This window comes from Pleuronectes platessa, chromosome 17 (assembly GCF_947347685.1).
Source record: "Pleuronectes platessa chromosome 17, fPlePla1.1, whole genome shotgun sequence".
Taxonomy (NCBI): domain Eukaryota; kingdom Metazoa; phylum Chordata; class Actinopteri; order Pleuronectiformes; family Pleuronectidae; genus Pleuronectes; species Pleuronectes platessa.
In genome coordinates this window covers 16,123,641-16,143,308 of record NC_070642.1, presented here as the reverse complement: position 1 = coordinate 16,143,308, position 19,668 = coordinate 16,123,641, and the positions used below count along the sequence as shown (strand labels likewise).

At 42.2% G+C, this 19,668-nt stretch overlaps 1 protein-coding gene across 3 annotated transcripts in view; it reads right to left on the bottom strand.

The window, feature by feature from the left end:
- mthfd1l (methylenetetrahydrofolate dehydrogenase (NADP+ dependent) 1 like) overlaps positions 1 to 19,668 on the bottom strand; it is a 35,327-nt gene that overhangs the window by 9,089 nt on the left and 6,570 nt on the right. Inside the window, exons 11-22 of one of the 3 annotated variants that reach the window (XM_053445746.1) lie at positions 19,274 to 19,447; positions 18,899 to 19,035; positions 17,722 to 17,768; positions 16,654 to 16,761; positions 16,314 to 16,388; positions 15,601 to 15,703; positions 14,104 to 14,180; positions 12,526 to 12,666; positions 11,052 to 11,120; positions 6,928 to 7,039; positions 2,064 to 2,203; positions 783 to 824 (exon numbers count right to left, since the gene is read on the bottom strand). In XM_053445746.1, the coding sequence (XP_053301721.1) occupies positions 783 to 824; positions 2,064 to 2,203; positions 6,928 to 7,039; positions 11,052 to 11,120; positions 12,526 to 12,666; positions 14,104 to 14,180; positions 15,601 to 15,703; positions 16,314 to 16,388; positions 16,654 to 16,761; positions 17,722 to 17,768; positions 18,899 to 19,035; positions 19,274 to 19,447 (1,225 nt within the window). Of the gene's footprint in view, positions 1 to 782; positions 825 to 2,063; positions 2,204 to 6,927; positions 7,040 to 7,158; positions 7,249 to 11,051; positions 11,121 to 12,525; positions 12,667 to 14,103; positions 14,181 to 15,600; positions 15,704 to 16,313; positions 16,389 to 16,653; positions 16,762 to 17,721; positions 17,769 to 17,910; positions 18,009 to 18,898; positions 19,036 to 19,273; positions 19,448 to 19,668 lie in introns of those variants that run through there. The other 2 variants (XM_053445747.1, XM_053445748.1) reach the window with 2 other exon arrangements.

The following is a 19,668-nucleotide window of genomic DNA, read 5'->3' as shown; positions in this document are numbered from 1 at the left end:
CATATATTGGTAGTATGAGAGGTAATTATACTTGGTGTGGTTATGTATTACAGGATAGAATACTACTGTAATTTGAGCAGTTTTTCAGTAATTCTCATGTTGTGTGCAATTGTGTTCAGAACTCAAGTTACTTTTAAGAACATTAACAGCCTATTCTTTGAGCTACTCCGTGTTTGAACACAATAATGCAATCTTGCACTCTGTGTGTGTGTGTGTGTGCGCGCAGCCTGGGCAGCCCGCAGGCTCAGAGCAGTAAGGCAATACAGATCCCATAAATTCATTTCCCTGGCTCTGTTTTCTCTCAGTACTTCTGGTTCTCGTTACAGGCCTCACAATTAACTTATGCTCATACGGCTTCATTATTTACTCAGCTGAAGCTGCCTGAGAATCCAGTCATTCTATCCAAATATGGACACGCACACACACACACACACACCATAAGAATCCCACCTCCACTCTGCTAAAGCCCACATATCCGGAAACCAAAGAACCAAATGCAAAGCTCCTATTTGTGCTTTTAATCGAATGACTGCTTGTAACCCTGTTAATGGGCCACGGACAGAATGTGTGCATTCGGGTGGGGGATTTAATGTTGGTAAACTGGAGGCTTGTAGCAGATAGATTTTCTTTCACTGCATCACACACAGAATCAAACAATGCCTCGTTTCCCTAGTTTTCCACACATTTGGCCTGAGGGACAATCCCATTATAAACCCCAGGGCCCACATCAAGACAATTATGTTTCTGAAAACCTTACTTGTATTTATTAAAACAGCTCATACCTCATCAATGTACTCTTTAGGAAGAGGTGCACCCGCTGACACCTGAAAAAACACAAACACATCACATTTTAAACACATCTCAGTATTTTATATGGATACAATTTTTCATATTGTTTTATTCTTTTGTATATATTTATTTGCCTTGGTCCTAATTTTCCATGAAAAAGCCAGTGAATACTTCTTATCCTAATGAGTATCCCAGACATTAATACCAAGAAATTCTTAGTAGATTTTCACATTTATTCTAATCATGGGAATGTGGGTCAATCAAATTTGAATTTTTGGAAAACATTTACTTGTTATAAAGAATTGATGCTTTCATGGCTTGGTCCTACTTTTTTTTAAACATTTCAAAGAAGAGCCAGTGGTTATTACTATTTCGTGAACGGGATGCTGAGTAACAGTAAAATACAAAGAAATTCTAAGCAGATTTCCATAATCTTATTCATTACAAACATGCGGGTCAATCAAATAGATTTCAAAATACATTGGAACACTCTCGTGAGCTATCAGAAATGTTTTCATGCCACCACATGCCCTCATCATGTTTGCACTGGGGCGCATATTGTGCGTTTATTGTGCGTTTTGTTGTTCCCTGTGTGTATGTGGAAGGGAGGCAGGTGATCCAACACGCCAGAAAACTAATGAAAAACAGCTGAATGGCTCTAAGTTAATCATCCCTTAAAAGCCATGAAATCTTGCCGTGTGTAGAGTGCAATGTATACTTTAAATGGATACGCACAGATTTAACTTTCAGAGACTACGTAAGCGGGATAATTGATTTCTATTGAGTTTCGGCTCCTTGAAAACAGAGCAGGTATTTTTTTCATGACCTTTACCAACATGTTACGGTTCATGACGGATGGCTTTGGTCATGTAAACAGCATGAATCACATGGGAGCTTAATGGCTGATTTACTTCATGCGTCAGAGAGAATGTGAGTGTCTATATGTTATATCACAGAAATGTAATTACAGAAACATGGCATTGAAATATTCCCAAGGAGAGGTGGCTGTTAAAGTTGTTGCCACCGATACATGTCACTGTTTTGACAAGGGCTGCAACAATGAATTGATTAATCGATCGGTATTCGCCAACTAAATTCATCCCCGACCATTTATTGAGGGGTTTTATTAAATGAAATGTGAGTTATTTCTGGTTTCTCTGCAGCTCTAACGACAGTAAAGTGAACATCTTTGAGTTCGTAGTAAAAAATGATGGTTAATTGCCGTCCTCGTGTTGACTAGAGTGTATTATGCTAGCAGTGATGTGTTCACTTACATTAGGACCGCCTCCGTGCATCTTCAGCGCTCGGACGGTTGCGACCAGCACCACCACATTCGGCCTCAAACCCGACGCCCGGCATTTGATGTTGAAGAATTTCTCCATCCCGATGTCTGCTCCAAAACCAGCTTCAGTCACTGGGAGGACACAGAGGGAATGATGAATCTATAGTAAGAGTTAGCCATGGACAGGACGACCTGATCAGAATCATCTTTCTACTTGTTTCCTCGCCACCACTTTAATTTATGTTGATCATAATGTTTGCTTGAGTTAACTCAGAATACAACTTCATAGACATGTGGGCTCAGTTCACGGACCTCTTGAGAATGAGAAGTGAGTGTGTGTGTGTTTCCTTGTGAGCAGTAACACTGTACTGAGTAATGGGTTCAGCGTGAGCGCCTCAGATACGGACAGACCCACACACACGCCTCTTGAACTGGCTCCAAACAAAGTAAATAGTCAACCTGCAGTGATGGCCTTGTTAAGATAAGACTTCCTGTTACTGCTGTTATGTGTGTGGCACCATTGTGCTGCAACACTCGCTACTGGCCAAAGCTTCAATTGCAGAGGAAGACGAAGGTTTGATTTCACACGGTTTTGTAGTTTGGTTTTAACAACTCGTGACTAAAGGGCAAAAAAGGATGGACTTCCAGTTTCTCTCCTGAGACAACTCCGGTGCTTTTTTGGTGTGTGCAAATCCAAAATGAGTGATGGGACGTTCTCTTGAATTGAATTCTGTTTCTACCTGACAGTCGGTATTTACTACCCTTACAGTCCAGTTGAATATCAAGCCTTATGAACTCTTGATGACCACCAGAGAAGAACAATAAAGTCAAGTGCAGGGGAATAAAGTTTGTTTTGAAGTAGACGAGTTAAATTCTAAATGGCCAAGAACTGAAATGCAAGAATGGATCCTTTTGGCTTTGGAACAGACCAAATTAACCACGACTCTTTGCATGTGAAAAGGCGAGTTACAAACTAGGGCTTTTTGAAATACTTTTGAAATAATAAACTAGTACAAAGAATTGATGTGAAGGAAAGAACTAAACTCAACTAAAATACTTAGCATGCCCTGTAACTGCATGTCGTGACTTTAAGACCGATAAAAACCATCAAAAATACTGTGTGCATGAACCACCATTCAGCTTTAAGCCTAAAAACTGAGTTATGGCTTTAAATATTGGCCAAAACAAGCATTTAAAAAACAGACAGTGATGTCACAATGGAGTCGACCTTTAGATTTAGTTTGATTGTGAAAAATGTCATTACTTCAACGTTTAATTCGATTACACATTTGTCTGAAAAGTTCAACCTTGACCTCCAAAATCCAATCAGTCCGTCCCTCTTGCCATGACTGTCGCCAGCGCGGAGGCACAACAATCCAGACGATGCTCCACGATAACACAGGGCGTATTTTTAGAGGAAAGAAAATTAAATGATACTCAAAAATAGCTGCATACGAAAGGAGACGATATTAGGAGCCGTCAGCCAATGTTGAGTGTCCATATTACCATTTATTATTATAATAAGGCTCTGTTAGCTAATATCTCACTAGAGCATCTGTTGCTGGTCCAGACCCTCCCTCCACTTCCTGTGGGCCCTTTTCATTTATCAGGCCGTCCTGCATGTCTGTCTCTCCTGGTGAAAGGTGTGTGATTTTGTGCATGGGCAGTCATTTATAGAACAATATGTAATTTAATTATATTAAAGGACGAGAGGTAATGTGATCAGGACGCATGTCTTGAGGCAAATTAATATGAGGAATTATGTGCATGTCATTTACATGCTCGTGTGAGCGCGGAGATTTTACAGTAAATTCACAATTTATCTGGAACAGTTAAGCCGATGATTTGTGATGCTTCCTTTGAGATAGAAAATCAATTTTGTTTTTGATTATCAATAAAAAAATCTAATCAACGCAGATTGTATTGTATAAATTGTTCCCAAATACATTCACTAAGAAGAGATGTGAGGTACAAAGGGACCGGGAAGAAAAAGAGGAAGAACAATTGTAGTACAACTAGTGCAGTGTCGGTTATAAACCTGCGTGTTTAGCCTGTGGTAAAGTGCCTTGAGATTATGTATGTTGTGGTTTGGCACCACACAAATAAAAGTGAAAATGAAATGAATGTAAATGACAATATTAACATGAAGCAGAATGCATTGGCTGCACCACCTGTAAACTTAAAACCTGCAGGCTTGAAACTCAACACTGGGTTTGGTCACGGACAGAATTGAGTGTTTCTCATTAGTGCCACTAGAGTATTTCTGGATATTTCCCTCGATTGAGTGACCTCCCCACAAAGTGATTACAGGAGAAGTCACACCTCAGATACATCAGATGAAATCAAATTCAGAGACAAAAGGAATGAAAACAAAAAGAGACGGCTGATGAGAAACGACAGCAAATACGACGAGCCCCCTCCACGTTACACTGGCAGGAGAGAGACCCCGGAGGATGTCATAAGGAAACACTCGCAAGCTTCCTGTTCTGTGCGACAACCTTTAACAGGCCAGAGGGCGAGAGGGGAAGAAAAGGTCGATGTTGTTGTGAGCGGGGCGAGAGAGAGAGAGAGAGAGACAGAGAGAGAGACAGAGAGCTGGGTGGCGTCAGAGCAGTGGTATCAGCACCCTGGCCAATAAAAACACTGGAAAATAGGCTATATCAACACCATCATCTACTTCCTTTCAAACACTGTCCATAATAAACTGTGCTGTGTGGGACTAAAACTAGTATTTATTGTTATTATGGATTTATCTGTTGGTTGTGTTCTCAATAAATCGAGGGGTTTGGAAAAGACAGACAAATTCAGTTTACGATAACAAACCAACAAAAGCAGAAAAACAAAGCAGAAATACAAGTTAAAGTTGTAGCTGAAGAAAACAGTTGTGTTGGAAATATTTTACATCATCATCATCTCTCAGCGGCCACTTCTCTAAAAGCCCAAATGATTTGTCGCTGTAGTTTAACGAGGCTTTGCCGTAAGGGAAATCTCACATCTCATTTGTGTTCAATACTCCAGCCTGTAAACGATACAGGAATCCCTCACATCTGGCACCAAGAAATCATCCCCCCCCCCCCCCCCCCCCCCCCCACACTACAAATTTTCGACATTTTAAGAGCAGATTCCAAAGTGACTTGAAAAACCATCACTGTAACATTGAGCATGATGAAGCACAGGCCCTGAGTATTTTTCATTCGCTGCCTCGGTGAGTTCATCGAGAGTTCATGTTCTTCCTTTTTGCCACATGAGAGGAAGGTTTGGAGATAATTAAACTGGACTGTATATTAACCCAAGACATTGTGCTGTGGTCGTATAAAGACTTCAAAAGAAAGATCCCTGTTTATTAAAGCTTTTTGTAGTTTTTTGGGTTTTCACTATCACATCCATTCATCTGTGAAATGCAGTGACATGCTAAGATTGGGTGTTAGCTGGTCGTGTGCCTGTTAGAAGGTAGTGTGCCTAGTTTCCTGTTGGGAACAAGACTGATGAGACCAGTGAGAGGGAATAAAAACAGTAATAAAGCTGCAAGCAGTAAAAAACAAATTGTTTCTACCCACAGCTGAGGAGAACTGCAGGGTCTGGGGGTCGGATAAGACCTTTTACACTTACACCATGATTTGTAGGCTGGGTATATTGAAGGAAACTAATTCTGTATAAATTTGCTTGAGCATTTAGAGTATATAATAAATCATCAAATATAAAAAGGTATAATCCCAAAATCTCAAGTGTCACTTCCATCGTATGTCTAATCAAAGTAGTTTAGTTAATCTAGTGATTATGTTGAGTGTTTTTAAACCTGTCTGATAACTTCATGTCATTCTGTGCCAAAATCAGCAATAACTTCAACTTGATGATGAAACTCGATCATTTAGAAATACACAGATTGTGTTTGGTGTTTAGTTGTTATTCTTTTTAGTGATTCCAGTGCGAGGGAGGTTATGTTTGTAGCATCAGGGAACAGAGCAGAGGGGAGGCTGTGGGAAAGTGAAGGGGTGAGGCGGGGGTACATGCATCCCAGCTGCTCGGGGAGGAAGAGGAGGGAGGTTGAGTTCCTGGCATACCTGAGAGTCAGGTAACAAACACACAGAGGAGGGAGGGAGGGAGGGAGGGAGATGGACAGATGGAAAACAAGTGGGGTGGAGGTCTAGAAAGCGCGTTCGAGCCTCCGCGCTCCCAGATGACAGCTTGTCTTAATGTTACCCTTGTTGACCTGTTATTGTCCTCTGTCAAAATAAAAACATGTCTCAAATACACATAAATACAAGTCTCGAGGAGAGCGGCACGTACATCAAATGCACCGCAAGCCCCACAAACTTGCACACGCATGCATTCCAAACATATTTCTATTGCCAAAGTCAATAAGAGGGTGGGATGGCAGGGTGATGGATGGACAGATAAAAGTGGAAATACTCAAGTATGCTTTGACATTGAGGGGATTAGTGTGGTTTACTCTAAAGCATTCCAGGCACACTTAAGATTATCAATCTGCTTCCTTCCCCTCTCTCTTGTTTTTTTGAAAGCGCCCTCTCCAGCGGTTTCCTAGAAAGTTACGCAGGAGCAGGGCACCAGAGCGGAGGACGACCCGAGGCAGGTAGAGCGGAGCCGGAACCGGGAGTAAGACACATGTAGGCTAAAGGTCACAGAGCAGAGGAACAAGCTGAAATTCACAATTGGCGTAAAAACGTATATTATCATCGAATCTGCTCAGGAAGCTTAAATCCCTCAACATCTGGGACTCAACAGTTAACATCTTGTTGTCTGTCACTGCCAAGAGGTTTTGAGGTTGTGCATCTGCCTTTCGCTCGTGTGTGTGTGTGTGTGTGTGTGATCTGTATGCACAGGCGGAGTGTTCTCACCCACAAAGCCGTCCTGTCCGACGAGCTTCAAAGCCAGCTTGTCTGCCAACACCGAGGAGTTGCCATGGGCGATGTTGGCAAAAGGCCCGGCGTGGACAAACACTGGAGTTCCCTGCAACCAGACGAGGGGCACACACACACACACACACAGACACACACACAGACAGGAGGAGGTGAGAAAACAGTGTCGCCCACAGCAGCTTCTTCAACCAAGTTTAAATAAGGACTAACCAGCTCTTTCATACACGTTCAGTCAAACATCGTGGATAAATATTTACGTGTGCCTGGCCCTTGGCTGGTACCGTGTTTGTCTAAACAGTGGGCACAAGTGAAGAGGTACTCGACTGGCACGCCAGCCACACTGTGGGCCAGGCTTCCTCCCCATGCTGATTTGAATTACTCACTAAAGACTGAACACACAAACTACTAGAGCACTTCAAGTGCACGTTTTCTGTACGTTTCAGACACACAATTACTTTCAGTTGATAGTAACAAAGATTTAAGAACACAAACACAACCAGGAGACCATGGAAATTGCAATACATGTAATAAAAATGCCATATACACGATGTAAACATGAAATACCAAACTAAAAAAAATAAGTTTTGAAAGTTTTCATGTTTACTACTGGGCAGGTGTAACCGACCAGTTCTGGGTCAGAAGTATGTTGAACTAAACCTTCCTTGTAACATATAAATGAGACTTTCTGCAATGTGTGTGCAATACTGACTTCAATACCACAATAGATGAAACAGCACTGGTGACAGAAATATGCTCGGTTATGGAGGTAAAACTGACAGTGAATCATAATGTGTTGCTTGGGACACATCCTAAATATTGTTGAGTCTTTAGAGAGAAGCCAAGGTTTGTCTGACACTTGTTGCTTGGAATCATACATTGCAATTTGCCTCATAAATGTATTTTCCTCTGAGTAGTTTAAATAAGTTAGTTGTTTCTTTACATTTATACTTTCACATGCCAAGTTATATGTACCGTGCACTCTGAGTTATGTATATAATAAAAATACTGTTGCAAAAACAGATAGAGACAGAAACCGGGCTGAGAGAGAAGGGGAGAATGTATTTACATAGTTAATGGCTCGGCCAGGCGGAAATCTAACCGGGGACCTGCTGCTCAAGCATTAAGCGCCCACGTGTTGTGCGTCCTAACTATCCAGTTGTCAGGTCGCAGCGACTGCATGTGTTGGTTCTTCTCCAAACCGTATCCGCTGCTCAGACTCTCATCTGCTGTTATCTAACAGACAGGAGATCTGTTTTTAAAAAAGGTTTGCAGGCAACAAGTGTGAATTATTTAAAGATATATTTTTGCAGGGTGCCTCCGACGGACACGAGGCAAAGCATCAGAGAACACAGGCACCGAGGGAGGATTTACTCTTCAAGGTCACAGTCCTTGTGAGGGAGAAAGGGAGATAACAGAGTACTGGATCAAGATGAAAACCCGTGGATAGCCAAGTGACCCATTGTTACACCGCCTGTGAATTCCTTGAGGAGGAGGAAAGGGGAAGGATGGGAAGGCCTTCCACGATTTTCTAAGCTTTTGTTTGCATACCTCTCCCTCCGCCTGCATAAACAACCTCCCTCATGGGGGAGTAAATCAACTATTAAACAAGGCCCCTGACAAACACTGCCACTACTCTATTTGTCTATGCAAATAGAGGTAGAGACTAGAGTGGCATCACACTGCAGTAAGAGGAGAAGGAGAAGGAGGTGAGGACAACACAGGTTGATGACAAAAACTCCACACGTCACACATTGCGTGGATTTCCATGTGTGTTTGCAACGACTGAACTTTAACTCGACCCCGCTCACACTTTTCACACTTTCCACATCTGTGCACGAGGGCAAGCGATTCAGGAAATAAACGAGGTGATGACAGTGGAAATAAACGACAAGTCCAACGTGTCACCTCTTCGGTTTAGCGGACAAGCGGATCGTGTGATGAGTAGGAAGGGAGACGAACAATAACAGGAAGATTCACTATATCCTCTTCCTGTGGATCACTCGTACTGTCCGCGACGGCAGCAGCAGGAGAGAACCACGCTAATAAAATATTCCCAGCTGAGATTTTGAGAGAGAGCTGGAAAAGCCTGGAGTCACAGGGCAGACCATCAAGGCGTAGACAGGAAGTTTGAAAAACGCACAGAACAAATGTAGACGTGGGTTCAGAAACTACCGCTTTTTCCTCATGTGCTTTTTGTCTCCTGCCTCATCTGAGAGATCACAGGAATGTACGCTCTCGCACACAAACGCACAACGTCTGCATCACGTCTTTCTGTATTCAACACACACAAAACACCCCATCCCAAGCGAAGAGGGCACAAAGAGAACAGGCGGTCAAGCTCAACGGAAAGTTCTCATGGAGCTCCTGGGGCCCCCGCTCGGTTCCCGATACCAGCTCCCTGACCAAAATCACAGGAAACCCACACAGGAAACAGTTTCACACAACAGCACTGCAGCGCTTCCTCCGAAAAAACAAAGTAACCAAATCTCTGCTGAATGCTCCACTCCACCCCCCCCCCCTTTCTACACCCATGAAAACACCCAATGTGGGACAGTGTGTGTTTATGTGACCCTGCCCGATCCCGCCATGTAATCAAGCTTTCTGTTCGAAACCACCAAAGAGCAAACAAACACAAAATAGCTCGACAACAACAAGGGAAAGTCGAAGCTGTTATCAGAGACTTGACTGCAAACATTGTGTGTAGTGTAAACTCCAGTGAGTGACAAACGGTTTGGGAACCACTGTCATTTTCTATGCAGACTAAGTGATGAGCTTTATCAAGATCATTTATACAATTTACACAAATTCTATAGATAAATATCAAATTTGGTTCATTTGATCAACGTGTAAAATAGATTCTCGATTAATTATTTAGTCCATACAATTTCAGAAAAACACTAAATCTCCACCAGTCTCCATAGAAGGTGAAGCAGTGTCTCGTATTAGACATTAAGTTTAATTTAAGGGGGAAATAAACAATAACAAATATGACAAGTTCAATATTTAACAACATAATGGATATACAATGTGAAAGCACAGTGTAGTGCTTTTATCTTAATATAATCTAGGGCCATATCGACAGCTGTAGTATAAGATTTCCAAATAGTTGTAGGAAAACGTTTTCTTGTTTTATAAAATCAAAGAATAAATTTGTATTTATAGCAATTCTAAGATAAGAGAAGAAACTTTATTGATCCAAACACTGTGGAAACTCAGTTGTTACAGCAGCAGCAGGCAGGTCAGAATGAGGTAGACAAGAGAATACAAATTTTAAATAAAAATAAAATGTTGACTATGTACATAATATACACCATTAGGAGTAGTTGTTTTTGTAGAAATGTTTTAGAGTTAAACACAGAGGCACACGATCGAATTTAAATTCGTTTGCATAAGGAAATATTGTGATGTAAACATATTCCCAGCTAAGACATTGTTGTAAAATGGTGATTATTCTTCTATCATTCATATTTATGCCTGAAGACGAGCACAAGAGGATGGATTATTTTCACGGCCACATTCTCATCCCTTCCTGAAGTTACCTACTAAGACATTAGTCCTTAAACCTGTTGCTTCCATTAAACTGACTCCTGCAGTAACAGAGAAGATCAGTGTGTTGTCAGAGTGTTTAATCTCCACTCCCCTCCATTTTCTCCTGGGTGTGGTGTTTTCTCCGTAGTACAGGGATAGTTTAGGGTCACTTGTGTGCCTGTGTGATCGCATGTCCATTCATGTTATGGCAATGGCTCAAAAGCCAAATGAGAAGCAGATGCTGCGAGAGGCAGTGTTATGGCATAAGTCGTCACACCCAGAACTGATAGTTGTGTAAGTGGGGTCCGAGTGGCCTCCACCGAGAGCTCCACCTGCCCTCTGCTAAACCGCTATTAAGATAAAGAGCCATGGGAGGAAAAGGTCAATCTATCATCCTTTCTTAAAAGTGCTCACTGGAGCACTCTCCTCTTCTCTCTGACAGCAGAGGTAGGGTTAGTGCACGCTTCCCCTCTCCCCGCGGACCCTCCGCCTGTTTCTTCAACGAGATATTCATCAGAAGACGCTACGTGGAGCCGGATAACGACTATTTAAGTGGGGTTATGTGGGTGTCTCACCTCGAGGGTCTGCATCAGGGTGGGCTTAATGGCATCTTTCATTAACACCGCCAGTGCTCCGCTCACACCCTGACAGGGAGGGAGAAAGACATAAGAGAGACAGGAACAGGTTATTGGGATTCAGATTAAAAATGTTACTTGAATGATACAAACAACTGATACTGACGTAAAGAAATAGTTTGTTAAATGATAAACAGCACGACAGTAACGCTAAGAGTAAGATTTACTTCAAAATTGTGCCCTGTCATCAAACTGGACACACTAACACACATACTGTAGCGCACACACAGCTCTGCACCACATTCCCCCTGGGTCTGGCTCTGCAGGTGTGGTAATGTTTTTGCATCCTGACTAACCGGACTAATGTAACTTTATAGGGGATCCTCCCGTGCGGCTCTGAAACAACACATCAGGGCTGCAGCTTTCAGTTGTAAAAGGAGCAGCCAGCTGAGCCCATAGATCTGGGTCTGGTGAGGGGTGTGAAGAGGCCTGGCTAACGTCTCAGTCACAGGTTGCACCTAGACGAGACGTTGTTTTGAAAGGGGGGAGGTGGTGCTGCACTGTGTTCGGGGCAAAAGTGGGAAATGAGGACATTTTAGGTTAAAAGTCGGATAGAAGAGAGTTAATAAGGGCAAAGAGGAGTTTTTCTACACGTCGACACAACCTGCCTGTGACCCTGGGATAAAAAAAAGAAATGCACTCATCCCATTGAAAACGTGTTCTGTATTTGCAGCACTGTTAATTATCATTTATTTAGTGTTTCTTTAGAATAAATGTAAGTTTGCATGTTGTCAAAAATGTTGAAGATGTTTTCCTTCACTTTGTCTAGTAAATTGTCTCAGGATCGAAAAAGTATATGTATCCATCAATCTATCTATCCATCTTATCAAACTTTCACAGGGATTCATCCATTTTATCTATATTTTGTATGTTAATGTTTTTGTTATATCTCATCTATCCATCCATCTTTTGTATCTATCATCTAACCATATTTCTTTCTTTCGTATCCATCCATCTATTCTTCCATCATATTGATCTTTCTATATGCATCCATCTATCTTTTGTCTCTCATATATCCATCCATCCATATCTATCTATCTATCTAGTCTTTCGTATCAATCCATCACCTTCAGTTGCAGTTCTCTCTGCCAACAGACCTTTAATATCAAACGCTTTAGAGGGCGGTCGATCTCAAACAGCTCTTTCCTCAATGGGTTGGATAAATTCCCGCCAGAAAACACTAAGCTTTCATTTTTTTTTAAATCCAACAGTCAAAGCCCGACACTCTTAATCTTCAAACTCCTTTCTGTGTCTTAGTGTAACTGAGTTAAGAAACAGCGAGAGGCAAAACTGAAGCTGTCTGAATATCTTCAGTGTAGATATTCTGACATGTATTGATGACGGGGCAAACTGACACTGCCAGAGTTGACATTCCCACACTCCCCGAGAGAAAAGACTACACAGTAACACACACCAGGTCCTCTGTGGTGACGGGCTGCCCTGAGCGACTGGTCCCCACCACCATGCGTGCCAGTCTGCTTCTCATGTCCTCCAGGCTGTCGGCCAGAGCCAGGATGGCCATGATCTCGCTGGCCACCGCGATGTCGAAGCCAGTCTGCAGTGAGAGAAAAGAACAATCAAACAAAATGTCAGCAGAAACAAATGAACTGAAATTCATGCAGTTTCACGGATGTTTGGAAAGTGAAATCATGTGTAAGTTTGCACCGATGAAGTAAAAACGATCGCTTTCAAAATAAAATATATTTGACACCATTTTGATAAGGGACGATAGCTTTGAAAGTGTCTCACTCGTCTTGTGACCAGTGTTGTAGGGATCACACTGTGTCGATAACAAGACAAGAGATCCAGACTTCAAAGTCACCAGCTTGATCACATGAGCAGGAGGAAAGTCAAATGACCATGGACTGCTTTCAAAATGAGGATTTTTGAGGAAAACTATTAAACCATGATCTTGTTTTGCTCCTTTTTGAGAGGACGTTCTGTTATGGATTTCTGTGAAACTGAGCTTTAACTTTAACACGGAGAGAAAACGAGTGAATGGGAACAACCCACGGGGAAGAGCACGGAAAACCCAAGACGTCTCCATTCCGTGGCCAAAGACAGAATCATAACTTAAACCACATCAATCCACTAAAGAACACAACATTTCTATTCCCACTCCCAGTGATAATACCCTGAGGGGCTATAGTGTATCCAACAGTGGAGGAGGGTGGGGTGGGGGGGGGGCCCAGGAATGAAAGGCAAACAGAGTGGACGAACTGATGGCGGTAAATGTAAGCATATGCTGAACCCTCTTAGAGGTTGCTCCAGGTGTGTGTGTGTGTGTGTGTGTGTGGGTGTGTGGGTGTGTGTGTGTGGGCGGGTCGTTTTTCTGCTTCTTTAAACATTTGCTTTCACTTAGACCAGCTTGCTTCCAATTGAGATGTAGTGTATATTTACAGGATTTCATTTAGCAGTCATTACTACAGACATACGGGTGAAATACTTCAGGAATTCATCGTGGTTAAAGAAGGAAACGGTGGAGAGTGTGTGTGTGTGTGTGTGTGTGTGTGTGTTTGTCTGAGACTAGGTTTTTAGACATCATTACTGTAAAACTACATAATGATAATATTCCACCCATGTAAATGACACCCAGCAGCAAAGCCTCTGCAGTGATGTCACTGTCGGTAACAGTTTTGAATGTCCACACACAGTTTGTCTTTCACGTATGAACAAAGCAGGAGATTGTCCAACCGGCGTCTGTCCATAACACCAAAAGCTCTTGAATCTTGTGGTCTTTCCATATTTCATCCTTAGATATGCATTTTCTTTTCTTTCTTTCCCCCCTCTGAGATTCACCTCTTTCGGATAATTTCAGGAAATCGTCTGGGGTTCAGTGCACGTCTGAATCCAGCTTGTGAGTGAGCATCATAACTTGTGGGTGTGTTAGTCCAAAAAAACACAAAACCAAGGCCGCAGGTGCCAGAATATTGCAAAAGAAAGGTCATAAATTCAGAGGAGTGGAGATTGTAGAGGCATTAGAGCTGCATACCTCTCTGACATGTCCTTTCTCAGTGGTCGCCTGTCCAATTGTGATCTTCCTCAAGAAGCGGTCGTTTGTATCAAGAACTGGAAAATCAGGACAAAAAGACATTTTCAGTTTTGCAAAGCATCTGGTAAATACGCAGATTTTAAAGGTTTATGACTTGTCTGTCATTGATGCTTTGCCAGTTTTCATGCTCGGGAAATTCCATAATATCAATGACAGAAAAGACACATACGTTTTTAATAAAATAGTAAATATAATTTGTTCTGAGCCCTTAGTCACACAGAAGATGTATGCCTCTACAGCCTGGATCAAATATCACATATTCTCAGGCTTCCACGCATAAAAACTCCCAACAACTGACATAAAGAGAAATTGTTATCTCATATTGTGAGTAGGTGTTGACACAGTGAAAGCACTTTAAAACTTTCTTCACTCAGCGCTTCGCCTGCTCTCTGATAAAATGTCTAGAGAGCAGTCGTTCTGTTTGCAGTAGTTACGAACCAGCAAGGAAACCAGAGCAGTCTTCCCTTATTTTCTCATGCTGGTTTGATGAAATGGAAGGGAAAATGAAAAAAACCTGGTTTGTGTCACGAGCGCACAGACACACTGGTCACACCCACGAAACATTAGGTGGTAAATCTGTTTTTAATCTCCAGGGTTGAGTCTCTGGAGAATCCCCCCGTGGAGCCGCTGGAGTAAATACCACATCAGTCATAGCAGCACAGGGCAGGTTGTTCTAACAACTTTAAACCCACACAGCTTCCACAGAGGAAGATAATCCCTCTCATACTATACACACATTTATCATCCTAGGACTCATACCTGCAACACATAAGATGTGTTCATTCGATACGAAGAACAGAAAGAGTTGTCATCAAGGATTTTCACTGATGAGAATTCAAGTTACAGTTTCAGAAAGAAAGCTGCAACCAGCATCACCACAGACAAAGAAAACAAACCAGTCCAAACAGGCAGCTTTACAGTTTAACAGCCTGCACCTATAAAGACTGATTTATTAAAAAAGGAAAGTACTTTTAATTCAGCACTACATCTGCTGACATTCCTCAGAAAAAAATCATCCTTATGGGCCATGGGATGTTTGTCAAGACATCTATTTAAATTAGATTTGTGTCATACCCATTATATTGGTTTTGATTAAGAATATTAATCTGTGATTGAAGAAAAATTGTTACACCGACATTTTCAAACCACTGTCCAATGAATGGTCAGTTTGCACCAGTGTATTTGATACGACAACACCATATAAAACATCACATTGCCTGATAAGTCAACATGATCACTGCTTACAGCATATCAAGGTGAAAATCTACAGTCCATATATTTCCCACATTTAAACTCAAGATTAAACCCAATTTTGTCTCCATTTTGAGTTTAAGGGGGAAAAGTGGTGCAGATACGAACTGAAATTCAACTGTATTCCCCTTAAGTCAGTGTTAAGTCAGCTGATCTTGGTGATAAGTCCTACACTTCTAGATATACCTCTCTGCCAGGTGATCTTGGAAGGGTCCAGGTCCAGACGGACGAAGGTGCTAACTTCCTGTGGAGTGAGAGACGCTGGGTCTGTTGAGTTGATGCCAAGACGCTGGAATTGAAGAGAGAAGAAAGATCAAAGAACTTGGCAACTTGGAAAAGTTAAATTCTTTGAGATAAATGGATAATTTCTCTTATTATACTCAAAGTAGCATTACACTTCTGAATATGTCCACATTAACTGGATGCACGGCATCATCCAAGCAGTTGAAAAACAAATCCAGACTAAATTACTATGAAGCAATCGGTTTCAAAAGGTTTGCTGAGAGAGCTCTTACTATTTCTCTCTCACTCCGTCCATTAAGAGCAATAAATATTTTATAGTCCTATTAAGTTCTCATTCCACAGACCACTACCCAACAGGACGGACAACACTGAGGTAGCTCAGGTTAAAACTTCTCCTTTCTATCGCCACAACATCTGTCATATGTATTTTAATACATCCTGCGCCATTAAGAATAAATAAATAAGCAGAAGCCATATAAGTGATAAAAACCGACAACATTATTGTATTATTATAGACGTAAACACATTTTTGGAGAAAACTATAGACAGGCTCACTGAGGCCCCCTAGTGGACAGATGCGTATTCTCTCAATCAGAAATGCACAACAGTCTTGTGGAGAAGCTGTGATTGACACTTGCGATTTTGTTTAGACTTACACGAAGCCTGGAGATCTGAATGGGTGAAAACCGTCTGACTCCATTCACTGAGGGGACCAGTCGATTGAACAGAGCCTTAGAGGTACAAGACAACATTATGGTACGATACTGTGAAGTACATGCATTTTAATGTACATTTAATTGAGCCTTGGGGGGAGATTGGGTTATGGTCCCGAGTAGAAAGCATCACAGCGAACACACAACAATACAAAAAGGGATTTCACAGATACAGAGCTGTCTCTGACATGACCACATAAAAAGATTGTGGTATGTATACACAGGGAGGTTCACTTTCTGAAGTTCTGCATACGAATGGGCTGAAAAGTTATTGCTGAGTCACCTTGTCTGATTGCGTCGCCTCGTGGAGCATCCTGGCGTCGATGGCTGCTGCCACCAGGTTGTTGGCAGCCGTGATGGCGTGAATGTCACCAGTCAGATGGAGGTTGAACTGGAGGATGAAATAAGAGGAGAAAAAGGGGATGAGCAAATAAAAGAAAAACAGGACCTGTCATTGTGAAGTTGAGTGTGAAGTTGACCTTTACCATTTTGGAAATAGAACGTAATCACTATGATCTCATATTAGATATTTGAGTGAAATGTTGTCATTATCAGAGCGTTCACTTTTGACCTACGGACTAATTATTATGAGGTAAAAGTCATATTTTCCCTCGATCATCAAAATCAAAAAATCGAATCAGCTCATCTTTAAGGCCAAGTGACCATGTGTGACAAATCTGAGGGAACTACTTTCTGAGATGCCGTATTCACAAGGTCAAAACCTCTGACCTTGACATTTGACAATCAAATATCAGTTCGAGTGAACTTCCGTACCAAATATAAACATTTTCCCTCGAGGTATCACCGAGTTATCACGTTCACAGACGTAAAGGACGGATGGACATCTCGAACATAAATCCTCTGGCTACCACCGGGGCAGAAGGATAATAAAACCTCATAGAAAATACAGGATCAAAGGCTGTAAATGTATCACATGATAAATGAGGATAAGAACAAAGTGATCCTCACAAGGCTTCGACAATGTCCCCTCCGTCTTTAAAAAAATATTATGACTCATATTCTCTCTGCTTGGTATGCGCCCTTTCTTTTTTACAGGAAACTAAACATTGGATTTTTTTTCTTACAGGAGTGCAGAGAGAAGATTGAGAGATGGAAGCAACATGCATAACAAAAAGCTGGTGTTGTGTTTCGAGAAGGAGGAGGCCGTCAGAGCGTAGACTACGTGTCTGCAGCTTTGAACCTCCCTCTCCGTCTTTAGAGACAGAGCCTATAGTCACAAGCAATGTTATGCCACAGCTCCAGGGGTTTGCGAGTGTGCGTATTTTGTGGGACTCTCTGCACGTCTCGAGTCTTTTGAAGCAAGCACCGCCAGTCCTTCTGTGTGTCTTACCTCCTCCATAGGAATGACCTGGGCATATCCCCCTCCTGCAGCTCCCCCTAGGCACAAAGAAGTAGTAGCACAGTCAGAGGCAGACAACAGGGCAGGGACGCACAAAGGAGGAATGCCGAGTGGTGGACTCTGGGTGAACCGTTCCACCCACGGCACAAAACGTAGCAGGGTGCGAAACGCTAGACTCACACTGACAAAGATAGCGTATCGCGCAGTTATTGATACATTCCTAAGTGCTGCCGCTGCTTTGGGCGCCAGTCTCTGTCCGTGACCAGAGCCCCCTCAATGTTTTCAACAGGAAGCAAAACAAAATTCAGAGATTCTTTTCCACTATTTCAAGCTGCTGGACATCCTTTCAAACATGAAAATAAAGCTTCACGATTAAAAGGGACAGTTCACCCAAGCCCAGGCATTCAAAGTTGAAGTCATTTACATCATGTTTTTAGCCTAAATGTTCGCTGTGATCCACGCTCGAACTAAGGAGGATATAAGAGCACATTTAAGATAATACTAAGATAATAATAGTGTAGATGACCTTGTTTCAACACAAATTTGAATGTGTGTTCTCACATAAATTGGATTTGGCTGCAACAAGATACAAGATATATTTATTGATCCCAAACACTATATGCAGATGAGGGAAATGTGTCCTCTGCTTTTAACCCATCTGGTGAACATCGCAGGACACACAGAGCAGTGGGCAGCCATGCACGGTGCCCGGGGAGCAGATGTTGGGGGAGTAAGGTGCCTTGCTCAGGGGCACTTAGACAGTGGGGGTAGGGAGAGTGCTCTTTGGACTTTGGAACAGATCCAGGTGTTGTCCATCCAGGTATGTTTTTTTATTGTCACTGCGAGGAGTCAAACCAGAGACCATCCAGTCCGATGTCCGTAGCTTTCTGCCCAGAGTCCGTAGTTTTCTGCCACTAGTCCACCACCTCTAATCGCTGTTTGACCCAGAGACACTTCACCCACCCCTCCATCGGCAGAGTGGTGAGTAGATAATGAGTGAATTCAAATTTTTGGATGAGCCATTCCTTTAATTTATTTGTTTTAGAGAAAACCAAATGATTATTGGAATGAGATGAGAAAGGATATTACTGTATCTTATTATAATGTTATCAACGGAAAGGCAGAGGGTACAGAGAGGAGGAAGGATATGGAAATTATCATAGCCGACCTTTAACCCCAAACGTGGGCCCCTGGGACGGCTGCCGGAGACAGGCGAAGGAGTTGAGCTTCAGATGGGCGGTGAGAGCCTGGACGAGGCCGATGGTCACCGTGCTTTTACCTTCGCCAAGTGGGGTGGGAGTTATACTAGACGTGGAGAAAATAGGAATTCATCTATGTATTAACTTCATGACCACAGTTACTGTACAAGCAAGCTATGGGAATCATTATTCAAGCTCCAAATAAAACTAATAAAGTATGGACAGCGGGACTGCATGCCATCGTCTCCTTAATGGTAACCAGTAGGGTTTACTTCTATTATGTCGCTGATTTAAGCACTAGAGGGCACTTAAAGAAATTCAGCAGATCAGTAAGTCACACTCACCCAGCAACCAGTACATATTTCCCATCAGGCTCAGCATGAAGTCGGTCTAACAGGGAGAGTTGGACCTTAGCTTTGTTCCTGCCATAGGCTTCAAGCTCCTCAGGCAGCAGACCAATCTCCTGAGCCAGCTGGTCCACTGGTTTGGGCATCTGAGCTCTGGAAATCTCTATATCACTAACAAACACAGAAAACATGATAAATCATTCTCTACTACGTCACTACTCAGTTACTTTATTGCGGTTCGTTGTAGCCTTTAATTTGTTTGGTTAATTTGTATATTTGGCCATATTGTACTGAGCTCGAGAGAATAAGCACATTCAATAAACACCACCAGATGTTTAATAAGCCTCACCACTTGTGTATTGAGTTCTTATATAAATACGAGTTTAATTATC